The sequence below is a fragment of the Centruroides sculpturatus genome, unplaced genomic scaffold, assembly GCF_000671375.1.
Source record: "Centruroides sculpturatus isolate CEXI.00-Female unplaced genomic scaffold, Cexi_2.0 scaffold30, whole genome shotgun sequence".
In the NCBI taxonomy this organism is placed as follows: Eukaryota; Metazoa; Arthropoda; class Arachnida; order Scorpiones; family Buthidae; genus Centruroides; species Centruroides sculpturatus.
The window spans coordinates 222,320-249,912 of NW_019384755.1; the positions used below are offsets into that span (position 1 = coordinate 222,320).

Below are 27,593 nucleotides of genomic sequence, written 5' to 3' on the forward strand. Positions count from 1 at the left end.
TCATCGGGGTTTCCCGGGGGACGGAGCCCTTCTGGCCGCCTCCAGTCTGAGGCGCAGGAAGAGACAAGCGGTGGCCGAACCCACCACTAGAGCGGCCAGCGAGCCGAAGCAGGCGGAGAAGCCAGTGGCACTCAGACACACCCCGGAAACCCGATGGGGAATCGGGTCCTCCCGCCACGCTTTCCCCTCTTCCTCTGGATCCGATTCGAAGTCCAAGTCGGCCGAAGAAATTACCCGATACGTTCGACCCACTCCTAATTGGTCGGCCCTCCGACGACGCCTGGGAGACTGGGGGCTTCCCGGTGGCTCTGCTCCCCCTTCCTCCCGGATTCCGGTCGTCCCGTACCGGGGATGGCCGTGGACGAATTGGGGCACGGGATAGGGATAGCGATGCCGCCGGAAGTCGCCCCAAGCGCCCTCTTTCTTGGACCTCAGCAAAGAATATAAATAAGACAGATCGGGTGCCGAGATGTAGACTGGGTCGTCGGCATCTTCGGCGTGATCCGGCAGAAGAAAAGGTCCCGTCGGAGGTTCCGGATCCTCAGTCGGATGCAGGGATGACGGAGTCTCTCGAGAACGAGGGGCTGGAACCTCCCAGGACGGCCGCGGACTTTCGTCCGCCGCCTCCTCCGGTTTTTTTCTGTGGACGTAAACGGGACGCGGGGAATCCTCGTGCAGAACTTCTCCCTTCTCCGACGGCGAGGAAGTTTCTGGGATTTCCTGCGCCCTGTGGTCCCAAGACGTCGATCGGTCGGGAAGAGGATCCGGTTCGATCCGATTTTCGTTAAGGACCGTGACGATTTTCGAATATGCAGATTTCTGTCGGTGGTCGGGCGTTACGGAGGGTCCGGGAAAGCCGGCGCCCGAATCGCGGGAGCAACTTTCGGGACAGACGTGGCGACATATCTGCACGTTGCACCGCACGTGAACGTCGACGCTGTCGGGAAATTTGAAGGCGTAAAAGTAGGAGTAGGACAGGACGGAGGCTCTTCCGGCGTAATCGCGGACCTTGAGGAAGGGGGTCAACATCTTGGGACGAAGAACGCATCCGTCGTCGTCCGTCAGTAGTATGGGCGGTTTGCGTCCGTCGTGAGCCCGACAGGATCTGACCCTCAAGTCGAAGTGTTCTCGGTCGGCCACGGCCACCACCAAGGTTAGGGGACTTCCCACCGGAACGATGCCCGAGACCGGAGGTGCCCAGGGGCCTCTCCCTTTCTGAATCTCCATCCAACAGTCCACTTGGTCTCCCGAAAACTCCATAGGGATGGCCTCGGCTTCGGCTATTTTCAGGGCGGGCCGGGATGCTGGTCGTCGATAGTCGTCGGACCACCGGCATCGGACGCGCTTGGCTTCGTCCCTCTCCTGGATGACGTCGGCTCCGTATTGTACCACGATGGTATTCTCGTAGTATTTGGCCACCGGATTCCGCCGCGTACCGCAGGCGCGATAGAATACGTCGAAGTTGGCATGGGTCACCCCCGAGAGGGGAGCGACGTAGGTGCATTCGGGATGGCCGTAATTCCCTTCGGAGAAGACGATGCCGTGGAAAGGAGTGTCGAATTCCAGGTAGACCCTCATGCGATCTCGGTAGCAGACGGCTCGAAGGTCTATCAGTTTAGAGTTTTCTGCAGAATTCGATTCTTGAGAGCCGGAAAGTTTCGACTGAAAAAATAAAAGACTGCGTTATTCTTTATAATTTATAGGGAACCACGCGTTTAGGGATGGAAAGCCGCCGTCGTTGGGAATTATAAGCCAACGTAGCGCCGGGCCGGTTCCAATTCCCCATTTATTCTTTAGTTCACTGCTGTTTGTCCGTTTGTTTATCACAAAACAAAAAAATAACAAATAATAGTAAGAAAACAACAAGCAAAAGCGAAATAATTTCAAAATACAAACCGCGAAAGTACGATGTTATGGTAAAGTAAGGTACACGTATCTCAAATTGTAGCGCGATAAATTATTTTGAGATAGAAGAGTATAATGAAAAATGAGTCAAAAGTCAATAATGCGTGAAACTTTGTAACAAAAAACAGTCTGGCTTCTAGCTCAGGGAACAAACACAAACGATTGTAACGTAGGTACAAAGGAATACCGCAAATGATTTCATTCCCAACAACTTTCAAGCTAAGAATCAAGTTTTATACTTGTGGAGGAAAATATTCTTGTGATGTCGCAAAATTACATAATATGGATTATACAGTTTAACATAATAATATAATATTTTATTTCTTTATATGTACAGTAATTACGTACTGTAGTTATATTTAAAGGACAATCACACCACGGGCCGTAGGTTGACACACCGATATATTCTTTATTCTATATTTCGTACTCTTAAAGCTCCTCTTCGGTTGCAGTAAATGATACGGTAGAGAAAAAATTTCTTTCCTCTATATTACATTATAAATGAAATTACTCCAACCGAAGAGGAGCTTTAAATCCGAAATGTACAAAGAAACATAGAATAAAGGGTATATCGGCGTGTAAACTTACGGACTGTGATGTGATTGTCCTTTAAATATAACCACCTTGTTACCGCGCACACGAAGAAATGAACTGTAGGACAAAAAAAAATAAGAAATAAAAGTTAATATGTATATTTTAAGCTATATCACCTAATAGTTTTATATCACAAGAATACTTTCGTAATCTACAGTTAAGTATAAAACTTAGTTCTTACCCATGTGTTCGGGACGAATTCTTCGGTATGAATCGCAACGAATCATTTCCCCCCTTAGTTCAGTGTCCTTTGGAAACGTAGAAACATCCCGAACGCACCGGGTTAATACCGATAGCCCCGCCACACTCCCCTTGTCGTACCCGCCATAGGCTCACCGGCGAGATACTTCTCTTTATTGTTACCAAGTACTGTACTGTATTTGACGAGAAACCGATGTTATTCTTATTGGTATTATTGTCTAACTTAACAATAGGCGGTCGCTCCTTTGCATCACTTCCTTTCGATAACATAACCTTAGTTTTCTCGATAGACGATTCCAACCTATTAGACTAGCCATTTACTAAATATCTTTAAGGCAAAATTGCGACTCGTCCTCCGATTCCCGCGGCTATCGCAGAGTGTCGACAACACCGGATCATCCTCATACGCTGTATACAATATTCCGAAATTTCTTAGCGCCTCAAACATCCATCAAAAAATAAATTCCGTAAGAAGGGCCCCAACATCGAGCCCCGAGGAAGACAACCTCTCGTTATCTTCTTATGAACTTTATCGACACCTCTCCAACTAATACAATCTTTCTATTAAAAATTTCAGCCCGGCATTGTGACTATATTCAATATAAATTATATTTGGAATTCTTTTGATAAGAATTCCAAATATAACACGTGATAAATTATAAGTGGCCACGCTCTAAAGGGACGTTTGTCGAACTTTAGGCGGAAGACGGAGATTGCGTGAAAGAATGTCGGAGGTTCCGCTATACGAAAAATTTTATCCGAGGCCCTAAATTTATACGCTCGACGTTCGGCCTTAATCGTGCGTGACATTCCACTCTAGAAACGTTTAAAAAGAGAAACGATCGCCGATATTTCATTCTATTTTCTTCTTTATCTATTAATTAATTAAGGTATACGTGCATTTATTTATATTGGGACGTGGCGGGGGTAGACTAAATCTTATATCGCTCCCGACATTAAACAAAATCGGACTTTAGACGTTCGAAATGTAGAGAATATTAGAGAATAGAAATTAAATAGTTTATTTTAGTATTGTTTTCGTCGGTGGGTAATATTTAATTAATCCGTATCGGGCCAGAGCCTAAGGGTGCCGAAGGTAATACAAATAACGGAAGACGGGGGTGGGGAGAAGGCGTCGACCGAGTTTATTCGTCCCACGTGGCGGAATATCCGGCAGGGCGGAGCGGAGGTAAAATCGGCGAAAAGGAGGAAGAGCCAAGCGAGTTAAATAATAAAAACAAGCCACCGGGCCACTCGGTCGGCCCACGAAAGTCGACGGCCGATTTTCGCCCGACGACGATCGGCCAGAGGAGAAATAATTTCGGGTGGAATCGAAGTTTGGACGGGATAGAAGTCTTTCGGACACTTCCGTCGGTAAACGACGAAAAGGGAATGAAAAACAGCGGTAAAACTTCCTTTGTCTCTTTATCCCGTTAAGCTCCCACCGGCCGGATTCCGCCCGCGCCCGGTAGGTTAATTATTTTCCCACCTCTTTTTCGTCAATCGGACCCCCATCGCGGGTCGCTTCCTCCGCGCGACGCGGACGACGCGTTCTTCCCTTCTTCCCCACCGGCCGCCACTCGGTTCAAAACCAAAGGAGATAACGCGGCTCCCGTAAAGACATAAATGCAAAGTTCTTCGGCCCGGAGGGGTGTCGCTGCCGACGGCCGCCACGCCTTCTTCCTTCCGGATGGCGGAAACGGCTCCCAGGAAAACCGGAAGTTGTCCGAAAGCGCGGATGAAAGAGAATTCCTGGGGAGGATGCGAAAACGTCGAGGCGGAATTGCCCGTCCGAGGGGCGAAGGGAGAAGAGGAAAAGAGAGCGAAAGAGGGAATTGACTTACCGGCAGAGTGCAGACGGCGGAGAGAAGCAGAAACAGGTTCATGGCCTCGGACGGTCTCGGGTTCTGCCGAAAGAAAACGGAAGGTGAAGAAGTGGCGCGGTTTCAGGCGGAGAGACGGAAATCGGTGGGACGAGGACCCGATCGTCTTCCCCCGGTTAACCGGTCGCCCGGGACCCGGTAACCGGCCGCGGCGGAAGACGCTCTCGTCCCTCCGCCCGCTCTCCTTAAATAGAAATCTATTTTTTCCCGCCTTCCCTACAGTCCGGGGAAAAACAAAAACCGCCGTCCCCGGTTCTTCCCAGGGACTGGAAACGGAAGTCGGCGGTCGGGCCGTTAAAAAAAAAAAAGGAACTCACCCGGGGTGTCGTCCCGCCCGACTCTCGTCTTTCGGCTACTTTTACGACTTCTCCGAGCGATTCCGAACGAAAAAGCTCTTCGTCGGTGCGTGACCGCCGCGCCGACGGTCGGGGTCGTCGCGCCTTCTCTCGTCTATATAAAGCTCGTCTTCGTCACCTCCCGTTCGGACGGCCTCCGTCGGGGTTAAACCCGGTTAGGCGGCCTGACGGACCCGTCGTCTCGACCGTTAACCCTTTTCTCTGGCGGCAAAATACTCCGTCTTTTTTCTTCCGTGTAGAGCGCGCCTCTTCTGTGTCTTTTACTATTCGACTTTTCCCTCGGATCCCCACCCCTAGGATAATCTCTCTTCTTCCGAAGGTGGAAAATTCCTCCGGAGGAAAAGTTAAATTAAACTAAAAGGCGAATCCGGAAACCACGGTCGATACTAGATCTTCCGTCGGCGGTTCCGACCCGTTTCTTTCCACCGATCGACGATTCGAGCGAAACAAAACTAATTGTTCGGAAGATCCGGGCTCTTTCTTTAACGCCCGACTCCTCTTTTCCGGTGACAATTTTTCGGACGTTTCTCCGTCGGAGCCCGCGGCGCCAAAGTAAATTTTACGTTATTTTTCTTTTTTCTTAGTTACGAGAAAGTGGTCTAAGGGTAACGACTTTCTCCCCATTGTAAGTGTGCAAAAAGTCGAAGGTATTCCTCCGGATACTTATTTGTATTCCGCGTGCGTATCGTTAATACGTCGTAATTTCCCCAATAAAAACTAACCAGGATCCCGGTTTTGTTAACTAAACATTTATAAACGCCTTTATTGTATTGTGTGGAGACGGCCTTTGTTTCTAGCATTCTAATTGTTTCTCTCTTTTCGAGTGGAAAATACCCTGCACCGCCTTCTAAAAATTACGAGTAACTTATTATTCTCCAATAAAGTTCTTTCGTGCCGTACAAAACCTGACTTAAACTGTTGACCTTCTCCGTTTTCCTTACAGTTATGGGCCCCCGAAATTCTTCTCGGGCCTGGTTACGCCTCGGTACCGTATAGCATTTCCCAGTTAGAATACAGAATGAGAACATAGTCGTTATTTCACTGAAGACGACACGTAATAAGACACAGTAGAGTAAAATGCGATTATATTTAGATATAAAAAAAGGCCTGCCTGGGAAGATAAGGCGCTATTTTACATTTGTTGGGTCGAAGTAACAGTGGATCGGATTCCTTGTGGCGTTAAATAGTTCTCCCGTCTTCATTAAGCTATCCAGACAAGCTGTGGTCTTGCGAGAGGAGGAGTCTTAGGTGTTGTCGGACGTCTTTCAATATAGGGCACTCTAGAAGGTAGTGTCGTGCTCCGACTGGCACGTTGCACACGTCACAGTAATTGATGTCGCGGTGATAAAATCTGTCCAGATATTACCTGAATTTACCGTGGTTTGTCCAGAACTGGATCGGCTCACTTGTTCTCATTTTTTGTCGAAAATTTTTGAGGTTTTGCAGGGAGGTTTGTGTATTAGAGGGATGCTCTACTAAGTGAGCGCATATCCCTTAACACAAACAGCTCCTTGTCCAAATAACAGGGACCCACTTCTCGAGCGTTTTTGAAAAATGGGCCTCAAAATTAACTGTTTAGCGAATGTCTTTGGAAGTTCCTCCTGTTCTTGTAATGACAATAGCCGAGTTGTATGTCATTCATTCGGCTATCGCTAAGCTACGCTAGAAACTTTCAGACTTATAAGCTAAACACTCAAATTTCAGAGGCTTGTTTTTCAGAAAAGCTTGAGAAATTGGTCCTATTATTTGGACAAAGAATTGTTTGTGTTTAGGGCTACACACTTAGCAAGTTTCAATCGTCTCCTTGCAAGTATAAATGAACGGGAAAAGTTTTTTAAAAATATAAAAGGAAAGTTTTTTAAAAATATAATTTAAAAAAAAATATATATTTAAAGTTTTAAAACGATTAGAAATAAATGCCGATCCCATTGCTATTTTTAAATCACTATTTCTTAGTATGTACTGTACTATTTTTTGTATACTTTTACTTGTGTTACACGGAGTTCTGGTGTGCCGTGCGTGAGAAAAAGTTACGGAGCAACGATTCCGAGGATGCACGAAGTAACGTTTAACACTACCTAAAACAAAGCATCGCAAAACTGTGAAAAACAGCTCGGATAAAACAAATTACCACCTAAGTTTCCATTTACTCGAGAATTCCCACGTACTCCTGTTAGTGGCATTCCAGTCTTTAATAATAAAACCAAGTGCAAAGAGTCTTTAGCGAAGGAAATCTGTCTTCCCCGAGAATCGCCATTTCAGTTATAATTCCGGATTTTTAGGAAGTCCTTTAAATAAACTTACTTCCTCCGAACACCTGACCTATCTATTCAGAAAATATGTTTTGCCTTGCGTTAAATAACACGTTTCGAACTAATTTAGGCACTTTATCGCTAACAAACGAAACAACTAAAATTTGAAATCGTAGGAATGAAATACAGCACGTGATTATACGCGAAAATAGCCTACTTACGATTATTGCGCCCTCTGGTAGATAATACGTGAACAAATAAGTAACTCTTACTGACAATACTTACCTTGCAAACTACATTTCATTCCCGTAATTCTCCACCTTTTATGAATTTTTAACCCACTCCTTACGTAACAATTAGGCCTTTTATTATTACATGACTTACTTTAATATATTTGTTATTTGTTTGAACTGTGTGTAGAATTGTAATCGGATGGATGTACTGTACGGAACAGTTACAGTGTAATCGTGTAGTGTTACTATTGTGTTAAATATTGCAGATTTGTTTTTCCATTTGTAAAAAACTTTTGTTGTTGTATATGGGTTTTTACAACTATTGCAGGTATTTATATTCATATTGTTGTGGCCGAGGAAGATCCATTGAAGACAGAAAGTCTTTTTTTCAATGTGATCACGATTAGTTGGCTCCATTGTAGTTTGATGAGCCTCATATCTCTATCAACTGGCCATTGAGATAATTATTAAATAATTCCCGAACACTAGATATAATTCTGTTATTATTTATTTAATTGGATCGTGTTTGTAAATGATTATAGATGTATGCACTTGTATCTTACCTCTTCTGTGTGGCTTATAGAATTGTGTTCGTTGTCAAAATTTGATGGGCCGATTCAGATGAAACTTTGCTATTTTCCATTAATTGCAATGAAGAATCGAAAAATGTAATAAAAAAATGGTAGTCCGTTTATTTCGTTTTTGAGATACACTGTGGCCATAGAGATTGCTGGCCGACGCCGTTGACCGTGCCTAACGGAATTTAGGAGGCAAAAAGAAAGAATTGCACACACCTAACGTAAAATGAGAGCAAAAAAACTAACAAAACACAAGAAGAAAGCAATCGTCGCCATTTGATTCGTTCTTGGATCGACTATCCGTGACCAGTGGATCGTTTCTTTTCGACTCCGCGTCAATTCTATCGCGATACGACAAAGACTCACGATGTCCCTAGTGTTAATACCGTATGGGCGTGTAAACTGAGCGCCGCCATATTGAATGCTACAAAACAGCGAAGTTGCTAGCTTCGCTTAACACTGAAGTCGGCATTGGCGACATATTAGAGGTTGAGGCTCAAGTTCAAACGTTAAACTCGTACGGCAAGCAGAAGTACACGTTTGACGTTTGAAGTCCAAGTAAAATACGTGACTCGGTGAACGTCGCGCATTGACTCACGGGAAATTTGTTGAAAAAAAAATGGTGGAAATATTTAACAACGAGGATTACCAGCAAAGGTAAAATGAACAAATTAAACAATTTAAAGTATTTATATAATGTTATAACACTAAATAATAATTTTTTTACTAGGTTAAATTTTACCTATGGTGACAAAATGGCGGCGCTTCCGGTAATCTCGAATCAGTGCATTTAGTGGTGATGTTAATAGAGGGCGCTGTCTAATAACGTGTGTTGAATTATGTAAATTTATCATCAATCTGACCGTGGAATGTGTTCATGTGTAAATATGCAAATTAATAAGTATGACGTCGTTGTGATAGAAATTCTTGTATGTTACGATGTAGTAATTGCGGAAAAAAGTTTTCGGCTTATAATGGAACGTTTAATGGCAAATGTGATAATATTTCTTGGGCTGGAATTTTGTCATTTATATGGCATTACCAAGGTTTGGAGGTATTTCTACAAAGGCCGCTGTCGATTGGTCCAACCATATACGTTTAGTAATGCTTATCGCTTTGCACAATATGACTTCATTTAAAATCGGAGGTCCGAATAAAACCGTCGAAATAGATGAGATAGTAATATGTAAACGTAAATACGAAAAAGGGCGTAAAGTGAAAAGTACAAAATGGATAGTAGGCGGAATATGCAGGCAAGACGATAGTTGCTTTATTTGTCAAGTAAATGATAGATCTGAATACACGCTTAATTGGGTGATATCTAAATTTGTAAGATCTGTCAGTCTTAACTGATAAATGGAAAGGATATACCCACATAAACGATCTTGAAGGAATAGAAATTGAACAGAGAACAGTTAATCACTCAGAAAATTTTGTAAACCCTAAACGGGGATCATACTCAAAAAATCGAAAGATTGTGGGGCTATCTAAAAAATAGAAAAAAAATTGCCAAAGCATTACAGAGAGGACCTTTCGGACTCGTACATGTAATCCTTTATGTATAAAAAGTTCATGAAATGGCCAGCAAAAAAGCCCGGAGAAAGATTTCAAATTTTCGTGATGCATTTAAGTATATATCCAGGTTCTGGAAGGACACCGAAATGGAAAAAACCGGAGAATGTGCCCGCTGCTCCTGTTTCTAATATTAAAAAAAAAAGGCCAACAAAACAGAGAAAGTGTTAATAAAAGAGCGTCAACATGTATATGGAGTCAACTTCGGTAGGGAAGAAACATCGGAAAAAAGGAAGATGATCAATAATGTACGTAATAATTATGGTAATTTATTAGAATAGATTAGGTTAGAACGTGCGTCTCCACTGTTTGCTTTATTGGTTAATACGCAGTCTCAAATCGCGTTCATAATGGAGTCATTTTGGCACCATAGATAAATTTTACCCGATTTCAAAGTCTAGTGAAAATTCAGAGAATAAACAGCAAAATTTGATAAATTCCAAAGACTATAAATTTATTTACATATTTACATATTATTTTATTATACAAAAACGCGTGGAAAAAAATTGTGTGTGTAATTTTAGACATTTAATTCGGCTTGGGCATCTAAGAGTCGTTGAAATGGTTTCAAAGCAGGNTCTTTCCATAAGAACCCACTTACAACTCTATTTGATGCCAAAAAAGCTGCCTTACCCTGGGATCAGCTGTTAAATCACTGCAGGACAGTATTTGAGACTTTGCATCTGACAGATGAAGAAATTGATTTTATTAAAAAAAACACACTAGCACAGAGTAGAAGCAAGCTGTGGTTTGTGCATAAATCAGGTAGAATATCTGCTTGTTACGAAAAGTGTGTGGAGCAGACATAGTGACTCCACCAGTTTCCACTGTATTTTACCAGAGCTAATTGTAAAAAAATTTTCTTTTCAACCAGCTCTACTCCCACGAAAAGATTCACAAAATGTATAAATTTTATAGAATAAAATACTTTGCTGTACAGCAAATTGTTTAATTTGATGTAAAAATTGTCACTCTTAAGCAAAAAAAATGAAAACCCCGAAAGTATTACAGTTTTCAAAAAATATTGTAATTCATTTGACTAATAATCAAAATTTATTTATTTATTTATTTTACATATTATTGGAACTTCAGTTGACAAATGATTTCAACCCCCGAATAACAAATTAAAATTATATTAATCAAATGAAACGACACTGTTTGATAAGTTTATTAGAGCACGACAAATTGTGACAATTTTTTCAATTGTTTGTTACAGAATCTTTAGTTCTAACTGAAGCAGTTCAATTGGTAGTGTAACGAATCATAATAAATTAAAATCAAATTTGAAAAAATATGAGTTAGATGACAATATCGAGATGGACAACCAAACCAACAGCAACCAATATGGCGCGCGCTTCGTAAGCGGAGTCGTGTGCCGTCACGTGCACACCGTCTATAGGTAAATTTAATTTCAATGTCTAGTGAAAATTCAGAGAAGAAACAGCAAAATTTGATAAATTTCAAAGACTATAAATTTATTTACATATTTACATATTATTTTATTATACAAAAACGCGTGGGAACAAATTTTGTGTGTAATTTTAGACATTTAATTCGGCTTGGGCATCTAAGAGTCGTTGAAATGGTTTCAAAGCAGGCTTCACTTCCTCTTCCAAGAACTCTTTAACCTAAAAATTTATTTAAAATTTTACTTCAAAACTCTGCAAATTAAATTATATATATAATATATATAAATATTGGAAATTACTTGATTTGGAGCTCTTCCGATGAACGTTTTTGGGTCGAGAAGGTTTCTCAGGTCATTATGAATCGGTGCAAAATATGCATCCCTCTCGATTCTTTCCACCAAGTCGTTATCTTTACCTTCGTCTTTCACGACCGCAGCGGCTTGATGCGAATGAACTCTAATTTTTTCGTGGCAGTCCTGCGAATTTTCAAACGTTAAGTCAAGATTTACGTATAGAATTTGTCTTTTTACAAAACGGCACTTACTTGTCTATTTCCTCCGGCTTTGACCATTGCCATAATAACGTTTTCGGTTGCCATGAACGGCAATTCCTGATTAACGTGTCGCTCTATTACCGTAGGATGTATATCGAGACGCTCTGATATGTTCTGTAGGGTATGCAATATGATGTCTGCTGTTAAAAATGCTTCAGGTAGAGTAATGCGCCTAAAATTTAGTCTTGTTATTGACTTAAATTTTTTCGGAAAGTAGTTCGAAATCAATATGTGGAATACCTGTTCGCGCTGTCGTCTAATGTTCGTTCCATCCACTGATTAGCAGCCGTATGCAAAGGATTGACGAGCAGATCCATTAGATGTCGAGCCAAGGAACAACATCTTTCGGATCGCATGGGATTTCTTTTATATGGCATAGCACTGGAGCCTATTTGTGTTTTCTCGAAAGGCTCTTCTACTTCTTTTAAGTTCGATAAAAGTCTAATATCTGTACAAATCTTAATGAAAATTTTTATCATTAAAACACTTAAATTATAGCGATTTCATTACATAAAAGTATCATCATTTACTTCGAAGTAAAATAACAAAAATAAATCTTATTAAACTTTAATAAAATTTTAGTTAACAAAATAAGAATTGCAAGGTTTATTATCAGTTCACGTATTAAAAATATATTATAAATTATTATTATTTATATATTAATTTATTATTTATAATAAGATATCAAACAGCTTGAGAAGTTTAAATTATATCGCTGGACAAAGTCTAACTTGTTTCATATACAGTATATTATAAAAGAATGAGATGAGGATGATTAAAAGTAGGGGGAATCTCTCATTGGAACAAAGTTCAAGGATGTATTGACTACTTTTTATTTATTTAAACTGATACGTTAATAAATCGATAAATTCGTTGAGAAAAAGCTTAAGTAAGGTAATAAGTAAGATAATTTATTTACCTTGTGAATTGACGCACCTAAACCCGCTAGAGCAGAAAGGACTTCTACGTCAATCTTTCGACTGTAGGTCTGTCCGCATATTTTATAACTACTATACGATATAAATAAATACATGTATTATAGAATATATATATATATACATTATAAAATTCTTAAAATAATTTAATACCTTTTGAATCCAGCCATTTTTGTCACAAGCATATCCAATTCTTTGACCTAAAAATTTATCAATTGAAAATGAATTTTTTTTCCATCTTAAACGTAATTATAATAAAAATGACATTTTACATCTAATTCATTTTTATCATCAAATATCATATTGCATAATATTAGAGTTTGTCTACATTTATGTTAGGACTGTCTACATTTGTCCCAATAGCAAATTTCAACCGCAGGCACACAATAACTGATTTTGATTTCTCCTAGTATGATACTTCTGTCTAAATAAATATCAAGATATGAGCAGATTTCCATTATTCAATAATGCTCGGAACGCAATGTCAAAAATTAATATAGTATACTGAAAGGGAAGCTGGAAAGGTAAAATATTTCAAGAATAGAAAAGATTTCTTACATTTTTATATACGATTATTCATTGATAGAAGGCCAGAACACAAACAAACTTTTTGTAAATTTTGAAGACGTGCATATTTCATATTAATTGAAAAATTAAAAGGAAATTCTGATATTACAGTAAAATTAAAATTGAAAATAAGTAAGACTAAAAACCTTTCACACTTTGTTTCTAGCAGTTTAATCACTAAGTACAAACGTTTTCGGCCGTTTTGAATGGCTGCCTTCAGGTACAATAAGGTCGGTTGGAACTTCGGTTAGCAGATATTTAAATGACGTCACTGTTTACAAAGGTTTCTTCTTACTAGTGACGGCNAAATAATTTAATACCTTTCGAATCCAGCCATTTTTGTCACAAGCATATCCAATTCTTTGACCTAAAAATTTATCAATCGAAAAGGAATTTTTGTTTCCATCTTAAACGTAATTATAATAAAAATGACATTTTACATCTAATTCATTTTGATCATCAAATATCATATTGCGTAATATTAGAGTTTGACTGTCTACATTTGTCCCAATAGCATATCTCAACCGCATAATAAAATCTGATATTTTTAATTTTAATTTTACTGTAATAGGTAAGACTAAAAACCTTTTATACTTTGTTTCTAGCAGTTTAATCACTAAGTACAAACGTTTTCGGCCGTTTTGAATGGCTGCCTTCAGGTACAATAAGGTCGGTTGGAACGTCGGTTAGCAGATATTTAAATGACGTCACTGTTTACAAAGGTTTCTTCTTACTAGTGACGGCATTGCTAATAATTAACAATGTCGATATCGTTTAAACTTTATCTTTTGAGTTTAACCAAGATGTGCGAATGACTATTGATGATGAGATAAATTTAGAAAATGCTCGAAAGATTGCAACGGGCGCGATGATATGAATATGATAGGGTAGATTGGCCTATTTAATTTACAGGGGTTAAGAACGGACTATAAAATCTGTAATAAGAAACGTCTTACTTACTTTTGCTTCGTCGTCATTGAATAACTGTAGAAAGCTAGCTTGAGTTCCTGTCGTTCCCTTCACGCCTCTGAATTTTAGTTCGTCGCGCACCCTGGTTAAGTTTCTAAGATCGGCGAGTAAGTCTGACACCCAGAGACAGGTACAGTACGTTTGCCGACTGTCGTCAGCTGAGCCGGTCTAATTCGAAAAAAAAATTCCAATTATATATTTACGTTAATGTTTGATTAACGAACATTTTATATAAAGATTTCCTACTGAAAGTGTGTATAAGAAAGAGTTGGCAGGTCCTTGTAATCTTCGGCAAATTTTGCCAACTTGTGGATGCAGCGTGCTAACTACACGAATAAAACAAAAAATATGTTATGTTTTATAATTAAATATATTTCATTAACATTAAACTATTTAATCAAAGAAGTTAAGAAGTAAAATTATAAATAATTGCTTTCAAATGCCATCTTTACTGTAGAACAGATAAAAAAGAATTTTTAGTACTATTAGTAATAGTATCATTAAAATATAGGCAGTAAAACAAACAATTTACTAATATTGCAAAGTAACAGGTATGTTAAAGAATAATTCATCTTTCTATAAACTATTTTTTAAAATGTAAAGCAATGTTGACCTCACAATTTTCTGTTTACATCGTATCTTTAGAGTAAATTAAAAGTATGAAAATATAATATACATCATGAACTACTTTATTTATATGTCCATTACTAGATATTAAGAAAGATATATTCGAAAGGTGTGTATATTCAATTATTTTGTTTCTTTCATCATACTTTATCTTAGTGTTACTCTAACAAATTTTAATTTTTAATCATTTGGATTTTAAACATGGTGTATGCCAGATTTGGCCAACTTAGTGGAATATGATTAAAATTCATGATTCAAAAGTACACACGATCTATCATCATATTTTTATTCTATATAAAAAGTCTATTAACCTGCTCTTATAAAATTATGAAGTAAAACAATTATACAGTATTTTTACATTCCAAATGAACTCTCTTTTTAGTAATGAAGCTAAACAAATAAAAAAACAGCAGTATTTATCATTCACAGAAATAAACCAAATTTTATTTCTATTCATTTTACAAACAAATCTTGCTTCTCTTTGGTATAATCATTTTGCACGTAACTATTATTATTTAAGAGAAAAGATGACAATTTCTAAACTAACCATATCATCTAAGCAGCTTTAAACACAAAATTAGCTTTTTTAAACAGTGCATATATTAAATTATGAATAACTACAGTTCCAAATTTTTATAATTATATAAATTCTCCCTTTAATAATTTAGTTATTGCAAAGTTTTATACATCCTATTCAGCCTGCATCAGAAGACAAAGATTTCACAACCACTTCCCAACTCAGAAAACAGTCGGAATTTTTCTGATTTTCAATCAGATCGACCGACAAGTAATCGAGTATTCGAAACAATACTCAAAACCATATTATACAAAATCAATAATATAAGTCGTCTTTGCTTTTGTCAGATAAATTTTAAATGTTTGAACACACACTTCCAAACCTCTCTCGATTGCTTTCACAAACTTAATTACTTCGAAAAAGTNTCCCATAAGAAGTAATGTAAAAATGATTAATCCGTTCTCGTGTAAAAAAATGGCTGGCTTTAAACACCTGGCTTTCCTCGCTAGTTTCTGCTTGATTTTTCGTGAGATCAGCGTGTATCTTTTTAGCTTTCTCGCAAATAATTGCTTCCGATACGCTGTCTCCAGCACTGTTTTTCAGTTATCCAAAGCAAAAGCAATTTCTCGACACGATCTAATGTCTTCGATCTCTGTTTAGAAATTGATTTAACTCCTTTCGCAACGTTAGCAAATTTAATAATGTTTTTATTTTTCGCGATTCTAATCATTTTTTATTTTTCTGTTGCTCTTTTGCAATTCACGATTAATAAAAATAATAAAATGTTACTTACAAATTAAAATCAGAAGAAATTTAACAAAGTTATAAACCGTAGCACCGCCAACGTCTTGTCTAGTGTAGTACACCGATAGTGCTACTTGTTCATAGATGGCGCGTATAATTGAACTAACTCGTAAGTCGTATACTGAACAGAATTTGTTTCGTCCAAACAGGGCGTATTCCGAATTGGACGTATTCTAAAGCAGACGTATACCGAGGTTCCACTGTATTAGTAATAGTATCATTAAAATACAAGCAGTAAAACAATTTACTAATATTGCAAAGTAACAGGTATGTTAAAGAATAATTCATCTTTCTATAAACTATTTTTTAAAATTTAAAGCAATTTTCAGTTTACATCGTATCTTTAGAGTAAATTAAAAGTATGAGAATATAATATACATCATGAACTACTTTATTTATATGTCCATAAAATCCATTACATCCATTAGATATTAAGAAAGATATATTCGAAAGGTGGGTATATTCAATTATTTTGTTTCTTTCATCATACTTTGTCTTAGTATTACTCTAACAAATTTGAATTTTTAATCATTTGAATTTTAAACATGGTGTATGCCAGATTTGGCCAACTTAGTGGAATATGATTAAAATTCATGATTCAAAAGTACACACGATCTATCATCATATTTTTATTCTATATAAAAAGTCTATTAACCTGTTCTTATAAAATTATGAAGTAAAACAGTTATACAGTATTTTTACATTCCAAATGAACTCTCTTTTTAGTAATGAAGCTAAACAAATAAAAAAACAGCAGTATTTATCATTCACAGAAATAAACCAAATTTTATTTCTATTCATTTTACAAACAAATCTTGCTTCTCTTTGGTATAATCATTTTGCACGTAACTATTATTATTTAAGAGAAAAGATGACAATTTCTAAACTAACCATATCATCTAAGCAGCTTTAAACACAAAATTAGCTTTTTTAAACAGTGCATATATTAAATTATGAATAACTACAGTCCAAATTTTTATAATTATATAAATTTTCCCTTTAATAATTTAGTTATTGCAAAGTTTTATACATCCTATTCAGCTTGCATTAGAAGATAAAGATTCCACAACCACTTCCCAACCCAGAAAACAGTCAGTTTTCCCAATTTTCAATCAGATCGACCAACAAGTAATCGAAACAATACGCAAAACCATATTATACAAAATCAATAAGTCGTCTTTGTTTTTGTCAGAGAAATTTTAAATGTTTAAACACAAACTTCCAAACCTCTCTTGCTTGCTTTCACAAACTTAATTATTTCGAAAGGTCATTGTTAACAGTGACTTCAAATACCTAAATACTCTTATAAAATAAGTTTTCTTAAAATTTGAGCTTGGATTAGAGTTTTGGAAGTTTTCTAATATGATATTCATTTTATAGTAAGTATATATATATATTTTTACATTAAAAACTTATTTTGACAGAACAGACTTACTTTTGGTAACAAAATATTCAGTCCATCTCTCATCATTATTAAATCCTGAATTTAAAAAAAAAAAAACATTTTGAATGACAACAACGTCGGCAAATGAACAAATATTTATTAAAATAATTATATTTTAACCAACCGTATTATCTCCAACGTAACAAGACGTGGCACCGAGATGAATGATCGGAGCCGCCGCCGGGCAGCACTTGCCAAACACTCGAACGTGAGCCATGACGTCGTGTCTGGTCAGTTTTTCTTCTTCGGCCGCCTGCCGAAAGTCGATCTTGCCCACAAAGTTCTCCATTTCTCGAATTTGTTCGTCGGTGACGGGAATACCTAATTTCTATAATCAAGTTTTTAATACATTAAAAAATTTTTAAATATTTTAAAAAGTCATTCAAAATTAAATTCAAATAAATGAAAAATTATTCTATAATTTTAGAAATTTACTTTAAAACTAACTTTACAAGACTAAGCATCCCACAAACGAAAAGATTCCACCCGTAGCAAAGTGCATAAATCTTGCAATCTACAGAAAAAATTCTATGCCATTACAATATAAATACAAAGCATTGTTCATGTTTTGGATAGTTTTTGCTAATAAAATATAAATACGAATAATTGAACAAAGTTATTTATATAATTAAATCTCGCCAATGGTCACAGTTAAGCTTAGGTTTTTGGTCCTACGGACACGCTCTAGGACAAGTGTTCCGCAACCGGTGTGCCATCACACGGTGAAAGGTGCGACGTGAACTTTCACGTATTCTGTTAATTTCAAGTTTTATCTATATATTTTTATTACCATCGTTGTGTTTCTTGGTGCTTTTGTTTCATTCTCTGCCGCAGCACTTAAGAAATAAGATGACGTTTATTCTTTATTACGAGCCATGCATTTTTATGTACCGGTATTCTAAGAAATTATATGTAAAATAAATTTGCTCACAGGTCTGTTTAATAATAATGATAATACAGTAATAGGTTAGTGGATTGCAATTCTATTAATAGTATCATATCACATATGTTTTTGAGGGGAATAACATTTTGGTGTGCCGTGTTGAGTCACGGATGTGTCAAAAGGTTGCGGTAAACTGCTCTAGGGCACCGTTCCGGTCCCAACGGCGTCGTTCGTGTCAGCAATTGTACAGTAACTTACCGCCGGGCCATCCGAACTACCGCGACGGTTAGACTTGGCCCCAGTGTCGCTCCGAACGGTTCCGACAAGGCGCCACGAAACGCTTAAGAAAGGAATTAGACAAAATTTAATCGGTTGGTCCTACCTGCTCGGCTTTGGCCAGAATGATCCAGAGTCGCCTCCAGGTGGAGAATTTCCGATGGTCGCTGAAGTTGTAGGCCATTTCCTGACTGGCGTATCTCGACGTCAGAGGAGATTGATAGCGGCGATGGAAGTCGTCCACGTCGTCCGGCATGTTCAAAAACGCCGCTTCTTCGCTTCTCGGAAGACCTCTATCGGCCGAATGCCGCGCACACGTGTCATCATCCGTCGCCGACATTTCCACTGTACTACAACCACTCACAGAGAATCTTCCCTATTTATAGTTCTTTAAAGCGCCATCTATATTTCGTTAGGTGCACTATCACTTACTAGGTCCCTTACTGTCCAAACTGTACGATTTCCGATAACTATTGTCATATTTTATATATTGATGTGTGTAACGTTACGATTCGATGTATTTTTACAACAAAATAATCTTCGAAATTTGGCGTTCTTTCTTTTCCCTCTTATTCATTCTTACGCTAACCGAATAGTAGCTGATCACGTGATAATGGACAATGCCCATCGCCCTCTTTAGGCTAAAATATATAGTTTCTCTAACCTAATTGCATCTAAACTGTATGTAGCGATTGCAGTCGAGAATATTACCAGATGAAATTTTAAAAAATTGATTTTCTTCACAGACTTTACATACAAAATTTTTAAATGATGATAAATGTGTTTTTGATAGAAAAATTATTAAAAACAACGTTTTAATAAATTACAAATTGTTTTTATTAGAAATTTTTAATAAAAAACAATTAGTTTAAATTGATTATTATACTTTTATAGTTAAACTTATTTTTATATTTTAATTTCTATTTTTTTATTATTAATTTCTTCATAACGGAAATTTAAATAAAAGTAATCTTTTTAACCAAGTATCTTACTCGGCTCTTTAAATATTTAATAATTCGTCCAACACCCGATGCCCAGAAACGTTTTATTGAAGAAACAGTAACGTTTTCGACCCAGATGCAACGAATTTCTAACGTCTAAACATTTGTTGTAATAATTCAACGAAATAAGCGGAAATGGTAAAGTTTATCTCGGTAGTCCCAATGGCCGCGCTTAGGTTGATTATGTTAAGTTAACTACATTTTTATTAGACGTTTCTATTTTTTTTTTTTTTTTTTTTTTTTTTTTTTTTTTTTTTTTTTTTTTTTTTTTTTTTTTTTTTTTTTTTTTTTTTTTTTTTTTTTTTTTTTTTTTTTTTTTTTTTTTTTTTTTTTTTTTTTTTTTTTTTTTTTTTTTTTTTTTTTTTTTTTTTTTTTTTTTTTTTTTTTTTTTTTTTTTTTTTTTTTTTTTTTTTTTTTTTTTTTTTTTTTTTTTTTTTTTTTTTTTTTTTTTTTTTTTTTTTTTTTTTTTTTTTTTTTTTTTTTTTTTTTTTTTTTTTTTTTTTTTTTTTTTTTTTTTTTTTTTTTTTTTTTTTTTTTTTTTTTTTTTTTTTTTTTTTTTTTTTTTTTTTTTTTTTTTTTTTTTTTTTTTTTTTTTTTTTTTTTTTTTTTTTTTTTTTTTTTTTTTTTTTTTTTTTTTTTTTTTTTTTTTTTTTTTTTTTTTTTTTTTTTTTTTTTTTTTTTTTTTTTTTTTTTTTTTTTTTTTTTTTTTTTTTTTTTTTTTTTTTTTTTTTTTTTTTTTTTTTTTTTTTTTTTTTTTTTTTTTTTTTTTTTTTTTTTTTTTTTTTTTTTTTTTTTTTTTTTTTTTTTTTTTTTTTTTTTTTTTTTTTTTTTTTTTTTTTTTTTTTTTTTTTTTTTTTTTTTTTTTTTTTTTTTTTTTTTTTTTTTTTTTTTTTTTTTTTTTTTTTTTTTTTTTTTTTTTTTTTTTTTTTTTTTTTTTTTTTTTTTTTTTTTTTTTTTTTTTTTTTTTTTTTTTTTTTTTTTTTTTTTTTTTTTTTTTTTTTTTTTTTTTTTTTTTTTTTTTTTTTTTTTTTTTTTTTTTTTTTTTTTTTTTTTTTTTTTTTTTTTTTTTTTTTTTTTTTTTTTTTTTTTTTTTTTTTTTTTTTTTTTTTTTTTTTTTTTTTTTTTTTTTTTTTTTTTTTTTTTTTTTTTTTTTTTTTTTTTTTTTTTTTTTTTTTTTTTTTTTTTTTTTTTTTTTTTTTTTTTTTTTTTTTTTTTTTTTTTTTTTTTTTTTTTTTTTTTTTTTTTTTTTTTTTTTTTTTTTTTTTTTTTTTTTTTTTTTTTTTTTTTTTTTTTTTTTTTTTTTTTTTTTTTTTTTTTTTTTTTTTTTTTTTTTTTTTTTTTTTTTTTTTTTTTTTTTTTTTTTTTTTTTTTTTTTTTTTTTTTTTTTTTTTTTTTTTTTTTTTTTTTTTTTTTTTTTTTTTTTTTTTTTTTTTTTTTTTTTTTTTTTTTTTTTTTTTTTTTTTTTTTTTTTTTTTTTTTTTTTTTTTTTTTTTTTTTTTTTTTTTTTTTTTTTTTTTTTTTTTTTTTTTTTTTTTTTTTTTTTTTTTTTTTTTTTTTTTTTTTTTTTTTTTTTTTTTTTTTTTTTTTTTTTTTTTTTTTTTTTTTTTTTTTTTTTTTTTTTTTTTTTTTTTTTTTTTTTTTTTTTTTTTTTTTTTTTTTTTTTTTTTTTTTTTTTTTTTTTTTTTTTTTTTTTTTTTTTTTTTTTTTTTTTTTTTTTTTTTTTTTTTTTTTTTTTTTTTTTTTTTTTTTTTTTTTTTTTTTTTTTTTTTTTTTTTTTTTTTTTTTTTTTTTTTTTTTTTTTTTTTTTTTTTTTTTTTTTTTTTTTTTTTTTTTTTTTTTTTTTTTTTTTTTTTTTTTTTTTTTTTTTTTTTTTTTTTTTTTTTTTTTTTTTTTTTTTTTTTTTTTTTTTTTTTTTTTTTTTTTTTTTTTTTTTTTTTTTTTTTTTTTTTTTTTTTTTTTTTTTTTTTTTTTTTTTTTTTTTTTTTTTTTTTTTTTTTTTTTTTTTTTTTTTTTTTTTTTTTTTTTTTTTTTTTTTTTTTTTTTTTTTTTTTTTTTTTTTTTTTTTTTTTTTTTTTTTTTTTTTTTTTTTTTTTTTTTTTTTTTTTTTTTTTTTTTTTTTTTTTTTTTTTTTTTTTTTTTTTTTTTTTTTTTTTTTTTTTTTTTTTTTTTTTTTTTTTTTTTTTTTTTTTTTTTTTTTTTTTTTTTTTTTTTTTTTTTTTTTTTTTTTTTTTTTTTTTTTTTTTTTTTTTTTTTTTTTTTTTTTTTTTTTTTTTTTTTTTTTTTTTTTTTTTTTTTTTTTTTTTTTTTTTTTTTTTTTTTTTTTTTTTTTTTTTTTTTTTTTTTTTTTTTTTTTTTTTTTTTTTTTTTTTTTTTTTTTTTTTTTTTTTTTTTTTTTTTTTTTTTTTTTTTTTTTTTTTTTTTTTTTTTTTTTTTTTTTTTTTTTTTTTTTTTTTTTTTTTTTTTTTTTTTTTTTTTTTTTTTTTTTTTTTTTTTTTTTTTTTTTTTTTTTTTTTTTTTTTTTTTTTTTTTTTTTTTTTTTTTTTTTTTTTTTTTTTTTTTTTTTTTTTTTTTTTTTTTTTTTTTTTTTTTTTTTTTTTTTTTTTTTTTTTTTTTTTTTTTTTTTTTTTTTTTTTTTTTTTTTTTTTTTTTTTTTTTTTTTTTTTTTTTTTTTTTTTTTTTTTTTTTTTTTTTTTTTTTTTTTTTTTTTTTTTTTTTTTTTTTTTTTTTTTTTTTTTTTTTTTTTTTTTTTTTTTTTTTTTTTTTTTTTTTTTTTTTTTTTTTTTTTTTTTTTTTTTTTTTTTTTTTTTTTTTTTTTTTTTTTTTTTTTTTTTTTTTTTTTTTTTTTTTTTTTTTTTTTTTTTTTTTTTTTTTTTTTTTTTTTTTTTTTTTTTTTTTTTTTTTTTTTTTTTTTTTTTTTTTTTTTTTTTTTTTTTTTTTTTTTTTTTTTTTTTTTTTTTTTTTTTTTTTTTTTTTTTTTTTTTTTTTTTTTTTTTTTTTTTTTTTTTTTTTTTTTTTTTTTTTTTTTTTTTTTTTTTTTTTTTTTTTTTTTTTTTTTTTTTTTTTTTTTTTTTTTTTTTTTTTTTTTTTTTTTTTTTTTTTTTTTTTTTTTTTTTTTTTTTTTTTTTTTTTTTTTTTTTTTTTTTTTTTTTTTTTTTTTTTTTTTTTTTTTTTTTTTTTTTTTTTTTTTTTTTTTTTTTTTTTTTTTTTTTTTTTTTTTTTTTTTTTTTTTTTTTTTTTTTTTTTTTTTTTTTTTTTTTTTTTTTTTTTTTTTTTTTTTTTTTTTTTTTTTTTTTTTTTTTTTTTTTTTTTTTTTTTTTTTTTTTTTTTTTTTTTTTTTTTTTTTTTTTTTTTTTTTTTTTTTTTTTTTTTTTTTTTTTTTTTTTTTTTTTTTTTTTTTTTTTTTTTTTTTTTTTTTTTTTTTTTTTTTTTTTTTTTTTTTTTTTTTTTTTTTTTTTTTTTTTTTTTTTTTTTTTTTTTTTTTTTTTTTTTTTTTTTTTTTTTTTTTTTTTTTTTTTTTTTTTTTTTTTTTTTTTTTTTTTTTTTTTTTTTTTTTTTTTTTTTTTTTTTTTTTTTTTTTTTTTTTTTTTTTTTTTTTTTTTTTTTTTTTTTTTTTTTTTTTTTTTTTTTTTTTTTTTTTTTTTTTTTTTTTTTTTTTTTTTTTTTTTTTTTTTTTTTTTTTTTTTTTTTTTTTTTTTTTTTTTTTTTTTTTTTTTTTTTTTTTTTTTTTTTTTTTTTTTTTTTTTTTTTTTTTTTTTTTTTTTTTTTTTTTTTTTTTTTTTTTTTTTTTTTTTTTTTTTTTTTTTTTTTTTTTTTTTTTTTTTTTTTTTTTTTTTTTTTTTTTTTTTTTTTTTTTTTTTTTTTTTTTTTTTTTTTTTTTTTTTTTTTTTTTTTTTTTTTTTTTTTTTTTTTTTTTTTTTTTTTTTTTTTTTTTTTTTTTTTTTTTTTTTTTTTTTTTTTTTTTTTTTTTTTTTTTTTTTTTTTTTTTTTTTTTTTTTTTTTTTTTTTTTTTTTTTTTTTTTTTTTTTTTTTTTTTTTTTTTTTTTTTTTTTTTTTTTTTTTTTTTTTTTTTTTTTTTTTTTTTTTTTTTTTTTTTTTTTTTTTTTTTTTTTTTTTTTTTTTTTTTTTTTTTTTTTTTTTTTTTTTTTTTTTTTTTTTTTTTTTTTTTTTTTTTTTTTTTTTTTTTTTTTTTTTTTTTTTTTTTTTTTTTTTTTTTTTTTTTTTTTTTTTTTTTTTTTTTTTTTTTTTTTTTTTTTTTTTTTTTTTTTTTTTTTTTTTTTTTTTTTTTTTTTTTTTTTTTTTTTTTTTTTTTTTTTTTTTTTTTTTTTTTTTTTTTTTTTTTTTTTTTTTTTTTTTTTTTTTTTTTTTTTTTTTTTTTTTTTTTTTTTTTTTTTTTTTTTTTTTTTTTTTTTTTTTTTTTTTTTTTTTTTTTTTTTTTTTTTTTTTTTTTTTTTTTTTTTTTTTTTTTTTTTTTTTTTTTTTTTTTTTTTTTTTTTTTTTTTTTTTTTTTTTTTTTTTTTTTTTTTTTTTTTTTTTTTTTTTTTTTTTTTTTTTTTTTTTTTTTTTTTTTTTTTTTTTTTTTTTTTTTTTTTTTTTTTTTTTTTTTTTTTTTTTTTTTTTTTTTTTTTTTTTTTTTTTTTTTTTTTTTTTTTTTTTTTTTTTTTTTTTTTTTTTTTTTTTTTTTTTTTTTTTTTTTTTTTTTTTTTTTTTTTTTTTTTTTTTTTTTTTTTTTTTTTTTTTTTTTTTTTTTTTTTTTTTTTTTTTTTTTTTTTTTTTTTTTTTTTTTTTTTTTTTTTTTTTTTTTTTTTTTTTTTTTTTTTTTTTTTTTTTTTTTTTTTTTTTTTTTTTTTTTTTTTTTTTTTTTTTTTTTTTTTTTTTTTTTTTTTTTTTTTTTTTTTTTTTTTTTTTTTTTTTTTTTTTTTTTTTTTTTTTTTTTTTTTTTTTTTTTTTTTTTTTTTTTTTTTTTTTTTTTTTTTTTTTTTTTTTTTTTTTTTTTTTTTTTTTTTTTTTTTTTTTTTTTTTTTTTTTTTTTTTTTTTTTTTTTTTTTTTTTTTTTTTTTTTTTTTTTTTTTTTTTTTTTTTTTTTTTTTTTTTTTTTTTTTTTTTTTTTTTTTTTTTTTTTTTTTTTTTTTTTTTTTTTTTTTTTTTTTTTTTTTTTTTTTTTTTTTTTTTTTTTTTTTTTTTTTTTTTTTTTTTTTTTTTTTTTTTTTTTTTTTTTTTTTTTTTTTTTTTTTTTTTTTTTTTTTTTTTTTTTTTTTTTTTTTTTTTTTTTTTTTTTTTTTTTTTTTTTTTTTTTTTTTTTTTTTTTTTTTTTTTTTTTTTTTTTTTTTTTTTTTTTTTTTTTTTTTTTTTTTTTTTTTTTTTTTTTTTTTTTTTTTTTTTTTTTTTTTTTTTTTTTTTTTTTTTTTTTTTTTTTTTTTTTTTTTTTTTTTTTTTTTTTTTTTTTTTTTTTTTTTTTTTTTTTTTTTTTTTTTTTTTTTTTTTTTTTTTTTTTTTTTTTTTTTTTTTTTTTTTTTTTTTTTTTTTTTTTTTTTTTTTTTTTTTTTTTTTTTTTTTTTTTTTTTTTTTTTTTTTTTTTTTTTTTTTTTTTTTTTTTTTTTTTTTTTTTTTTTTTTTTTTTTTTTTTTTTTTTTTTTTTTTTTTTTTTTTTTTTTTTTTTTTTTTTTTTTTTTTTTTTTTTTTTTTTTTTTTTTTTTTTTTTTTTTTTTTTTTTTTTTTTTTTTTTTTTTTTTTTTTTTTTTTTTTTTTTTTTTTTTTTTTTTTTTTTTTTTTTTTTTTTTTTTTTTTTTTTTTTTTTTTTTTTTTTTTTTTTTTTTTTTTTTTTTTTTTTTTTTTTTTTTTTTTTTTTTTTTTTTTTTTTTTTTTTTTTTTTTTTTTTTTTTTTTTTTTTTTTTTTTTTTTTTTTTTTTTTTTTTTTTTTTTTTTTTTTTTTTTTTTTTTTTTTTTTTTTTTTTTTTTTTTTTTTTTTTTTTTTTTTTTTTTTTTTTTTTTTTTTTTTTTTTTTTTTTTTTTTTTTTTTTTTTTTTTTTTTTTTTTTTTTTTTTTTTTTTTTTTTTTTTTTTTTTTTTTTTTTTTTTTTTTTTTTTTTTTTTTTTTTTTTTTTTTTTTTTTTTTTTTTTTTTTTTTTTTTTTTTTTTTTTTTTTTTTTTTTTTTTTTTTTTTTTTTTTTTTTTTTTTTTTTTTTTTTTTTTTTTTTTTTTTTTTTTTTTTTTTTTTTTTTTTTTTTTTTTTTTTTTTTTTTTTTTTTTTTTTTTTTTTTTTTTTTTTTTTTTTTTTTTTTTTTTTTTTTTTTTTTTTTTTTTTTTTTTTTTTTTTTTTTTTTTTTTTTTTTTTTTTTTTTTTTTTTTTTTTTTTTTTTTTTTTTTTTTTTTTTTTTTTTTTTTTTTTTTTTTTTTTTTTTTTTTTTTTTTTTTTTTTTTTTTTTTTTTTTTTTTTTTTTTTTTTTTTTNCAAAAAATATCTCTATATATGCATTTGTGAACTGTTATTTACGATATTTGTAATAATTTTTGTTTAATCTCTTTATTTCAACTTTTTTTTGCTAATTACGTATTCGCTCGAACTTCGTTAAAACCTTAACTGTACTTCGAACAATGACCGGTGTGCCATCACGCGGTGAAAGGTGCGACGTGGACTTTCACATATTCTGTTAATTTCAAGTTTTATTTATATATTTTTATCACCGTTGTTGCGTTATTTGGTGCTTTTATTTCATTCTCTGCCGCGGCACTGATGAAATAAGATGACGTTTGTTTATTCTTTATTACAAGCCACGCATTTTTATGTATTCTAAAAAATTATATGTAAAATTAATTTCCTCACAGATGTTGATGTCTGTTTAATAAAAATGATAATAATAGGTTAATGGATTGCAATTCTATTAATAGTATCATATCACATATGTTTTTGAGGGGAATAACATTTTGGTGTGCCATGTTGAGTCACGGGTGTGCCAAAAGATTGCGGAAAACTGCTCTAGGGCACCGTTCCGGTCCCAACGGCGTCGTTCGTGTCAGCAATTGTACCATACCGCCGGGCCATCCGAACTATCGCGCCGGTTAGACTTGACCCCAGCGTCGCTCCGAACGGTTCCGACAGGGCGCCACAAAACGCTTAAGGAAGGAATTAGGGAAAATTTAACCGGTTGGTCCTACCTGCTCGGCTTTGGCCAGAATAATCCAGAGTCGCCTCCAGGTGGAGAATTTCCGATGGTCGCTGAAGTTGTAGGCCATTTCCTGACTGGCGTATCTCGACGTCAGAGGAGATTGATAGCGGCGATGGAAGTCGTCCACGTCATCCGGAATGTTCAAAAACGCCGCTTCTTCGCTTCTCAGAGGACCGCTATCGGCCGAATGCCCCACACGCGTCTCGTCGTCCGACGCCGACATTTCCCTGTACTACAACGACCCACAGAGAATCTTCCCTATTTATAGTTCTTTAAAGCGCCATCTGCATTTCGTTAGGTGCACTATCACTTACTAGGTCCCTTTAAAATCGACACCTACCTGTCCAAACTGTACGATTTCCGATAATTATTGTCATTTCTTTTATATATTGATGTGTGTAACGTTACGATTCGATGTATTTTTACAGCAAAATAATCTTCGAAATTTGGCGTTCTTTCTTTTCCCTCTTATTCATTCTTACGCTAACCGAATAGTAGCTGATCACGTGATAGTGGACAATGCCCATCGCCCTCTTTAGGCTAAAATACATAGTTTCTCTAACCTAATCGCATCTAAACTGTATATAGCGAACGCAGTCGAGAATATTACTAGATGAAATTTTAAAAAATTGATATTCTTCACAGACTTTACATACAAATTTTTAAAATGATGATAAATGTGTTTTTGATAGAAACAACTTTTTAATAAATTACATATTGTTTTTAATAAAAAAAACAGTTAGTTTAAATTGATTATTAAACTGTTATAATTAGAAATTAAAATATAAAAATAAGTTTATTTTTTATTATTATNGATAAATGTGTTTTTGATAGAAAAATTATTAAAAACAACGTTTTAATAAATTACAAATT

At 29.0% G+C, this 27,593-nt stretch overlaps 1 protein-coding gene and 1 pseudogene across 1 annotated transcript; both read right to left on the bottom strand.

Annotated features, from left to right (window-relative positions):
• Positions 1-4,686, bottom strand: LOC111628701. Its single transcript, XM_023372535.1, has 2 exons — positions 4,545-4,686; positions 1-1,662 (listed from the first exon to the last, which is right to left on the bottom strand). The coding sequence occupies exons 1-2, from the start codon at positions 4,584-4,586 to the stop codon at positions 1-3; spliced, it is 1,704 nt and encodes a 567-aa protein (XP_023228303.1). The 5' UTR covers positions 4,587-4,686.
• Positions 4,687-11,015: 6,329 nt separating this feature from the next.
• LOC111628682 lies at positions 11,016-26,982 on the bottom strand (annotated as a pseudogene).
• Positions 26,983-27,593: the final 611 nt, after the last annotated feature.

Bases quoted from the DNA above. Each gene is read 5' to 3' on its own strand.
- LOC111628701 (XM_023372535.1), bottom strand. From the start codon at position 4,586: ATGAACCTGTTTCTGCTTCTCTCCGCCGTCTGCACTCTGCCG. The intron at 1,663-4,544 runs GTAAGTCAATTC...TTATTTTTTCAG, and splicing joins CCGCCGTCTGCACTCTGCCG to TCGAAACTTTCCGGCTCTCA.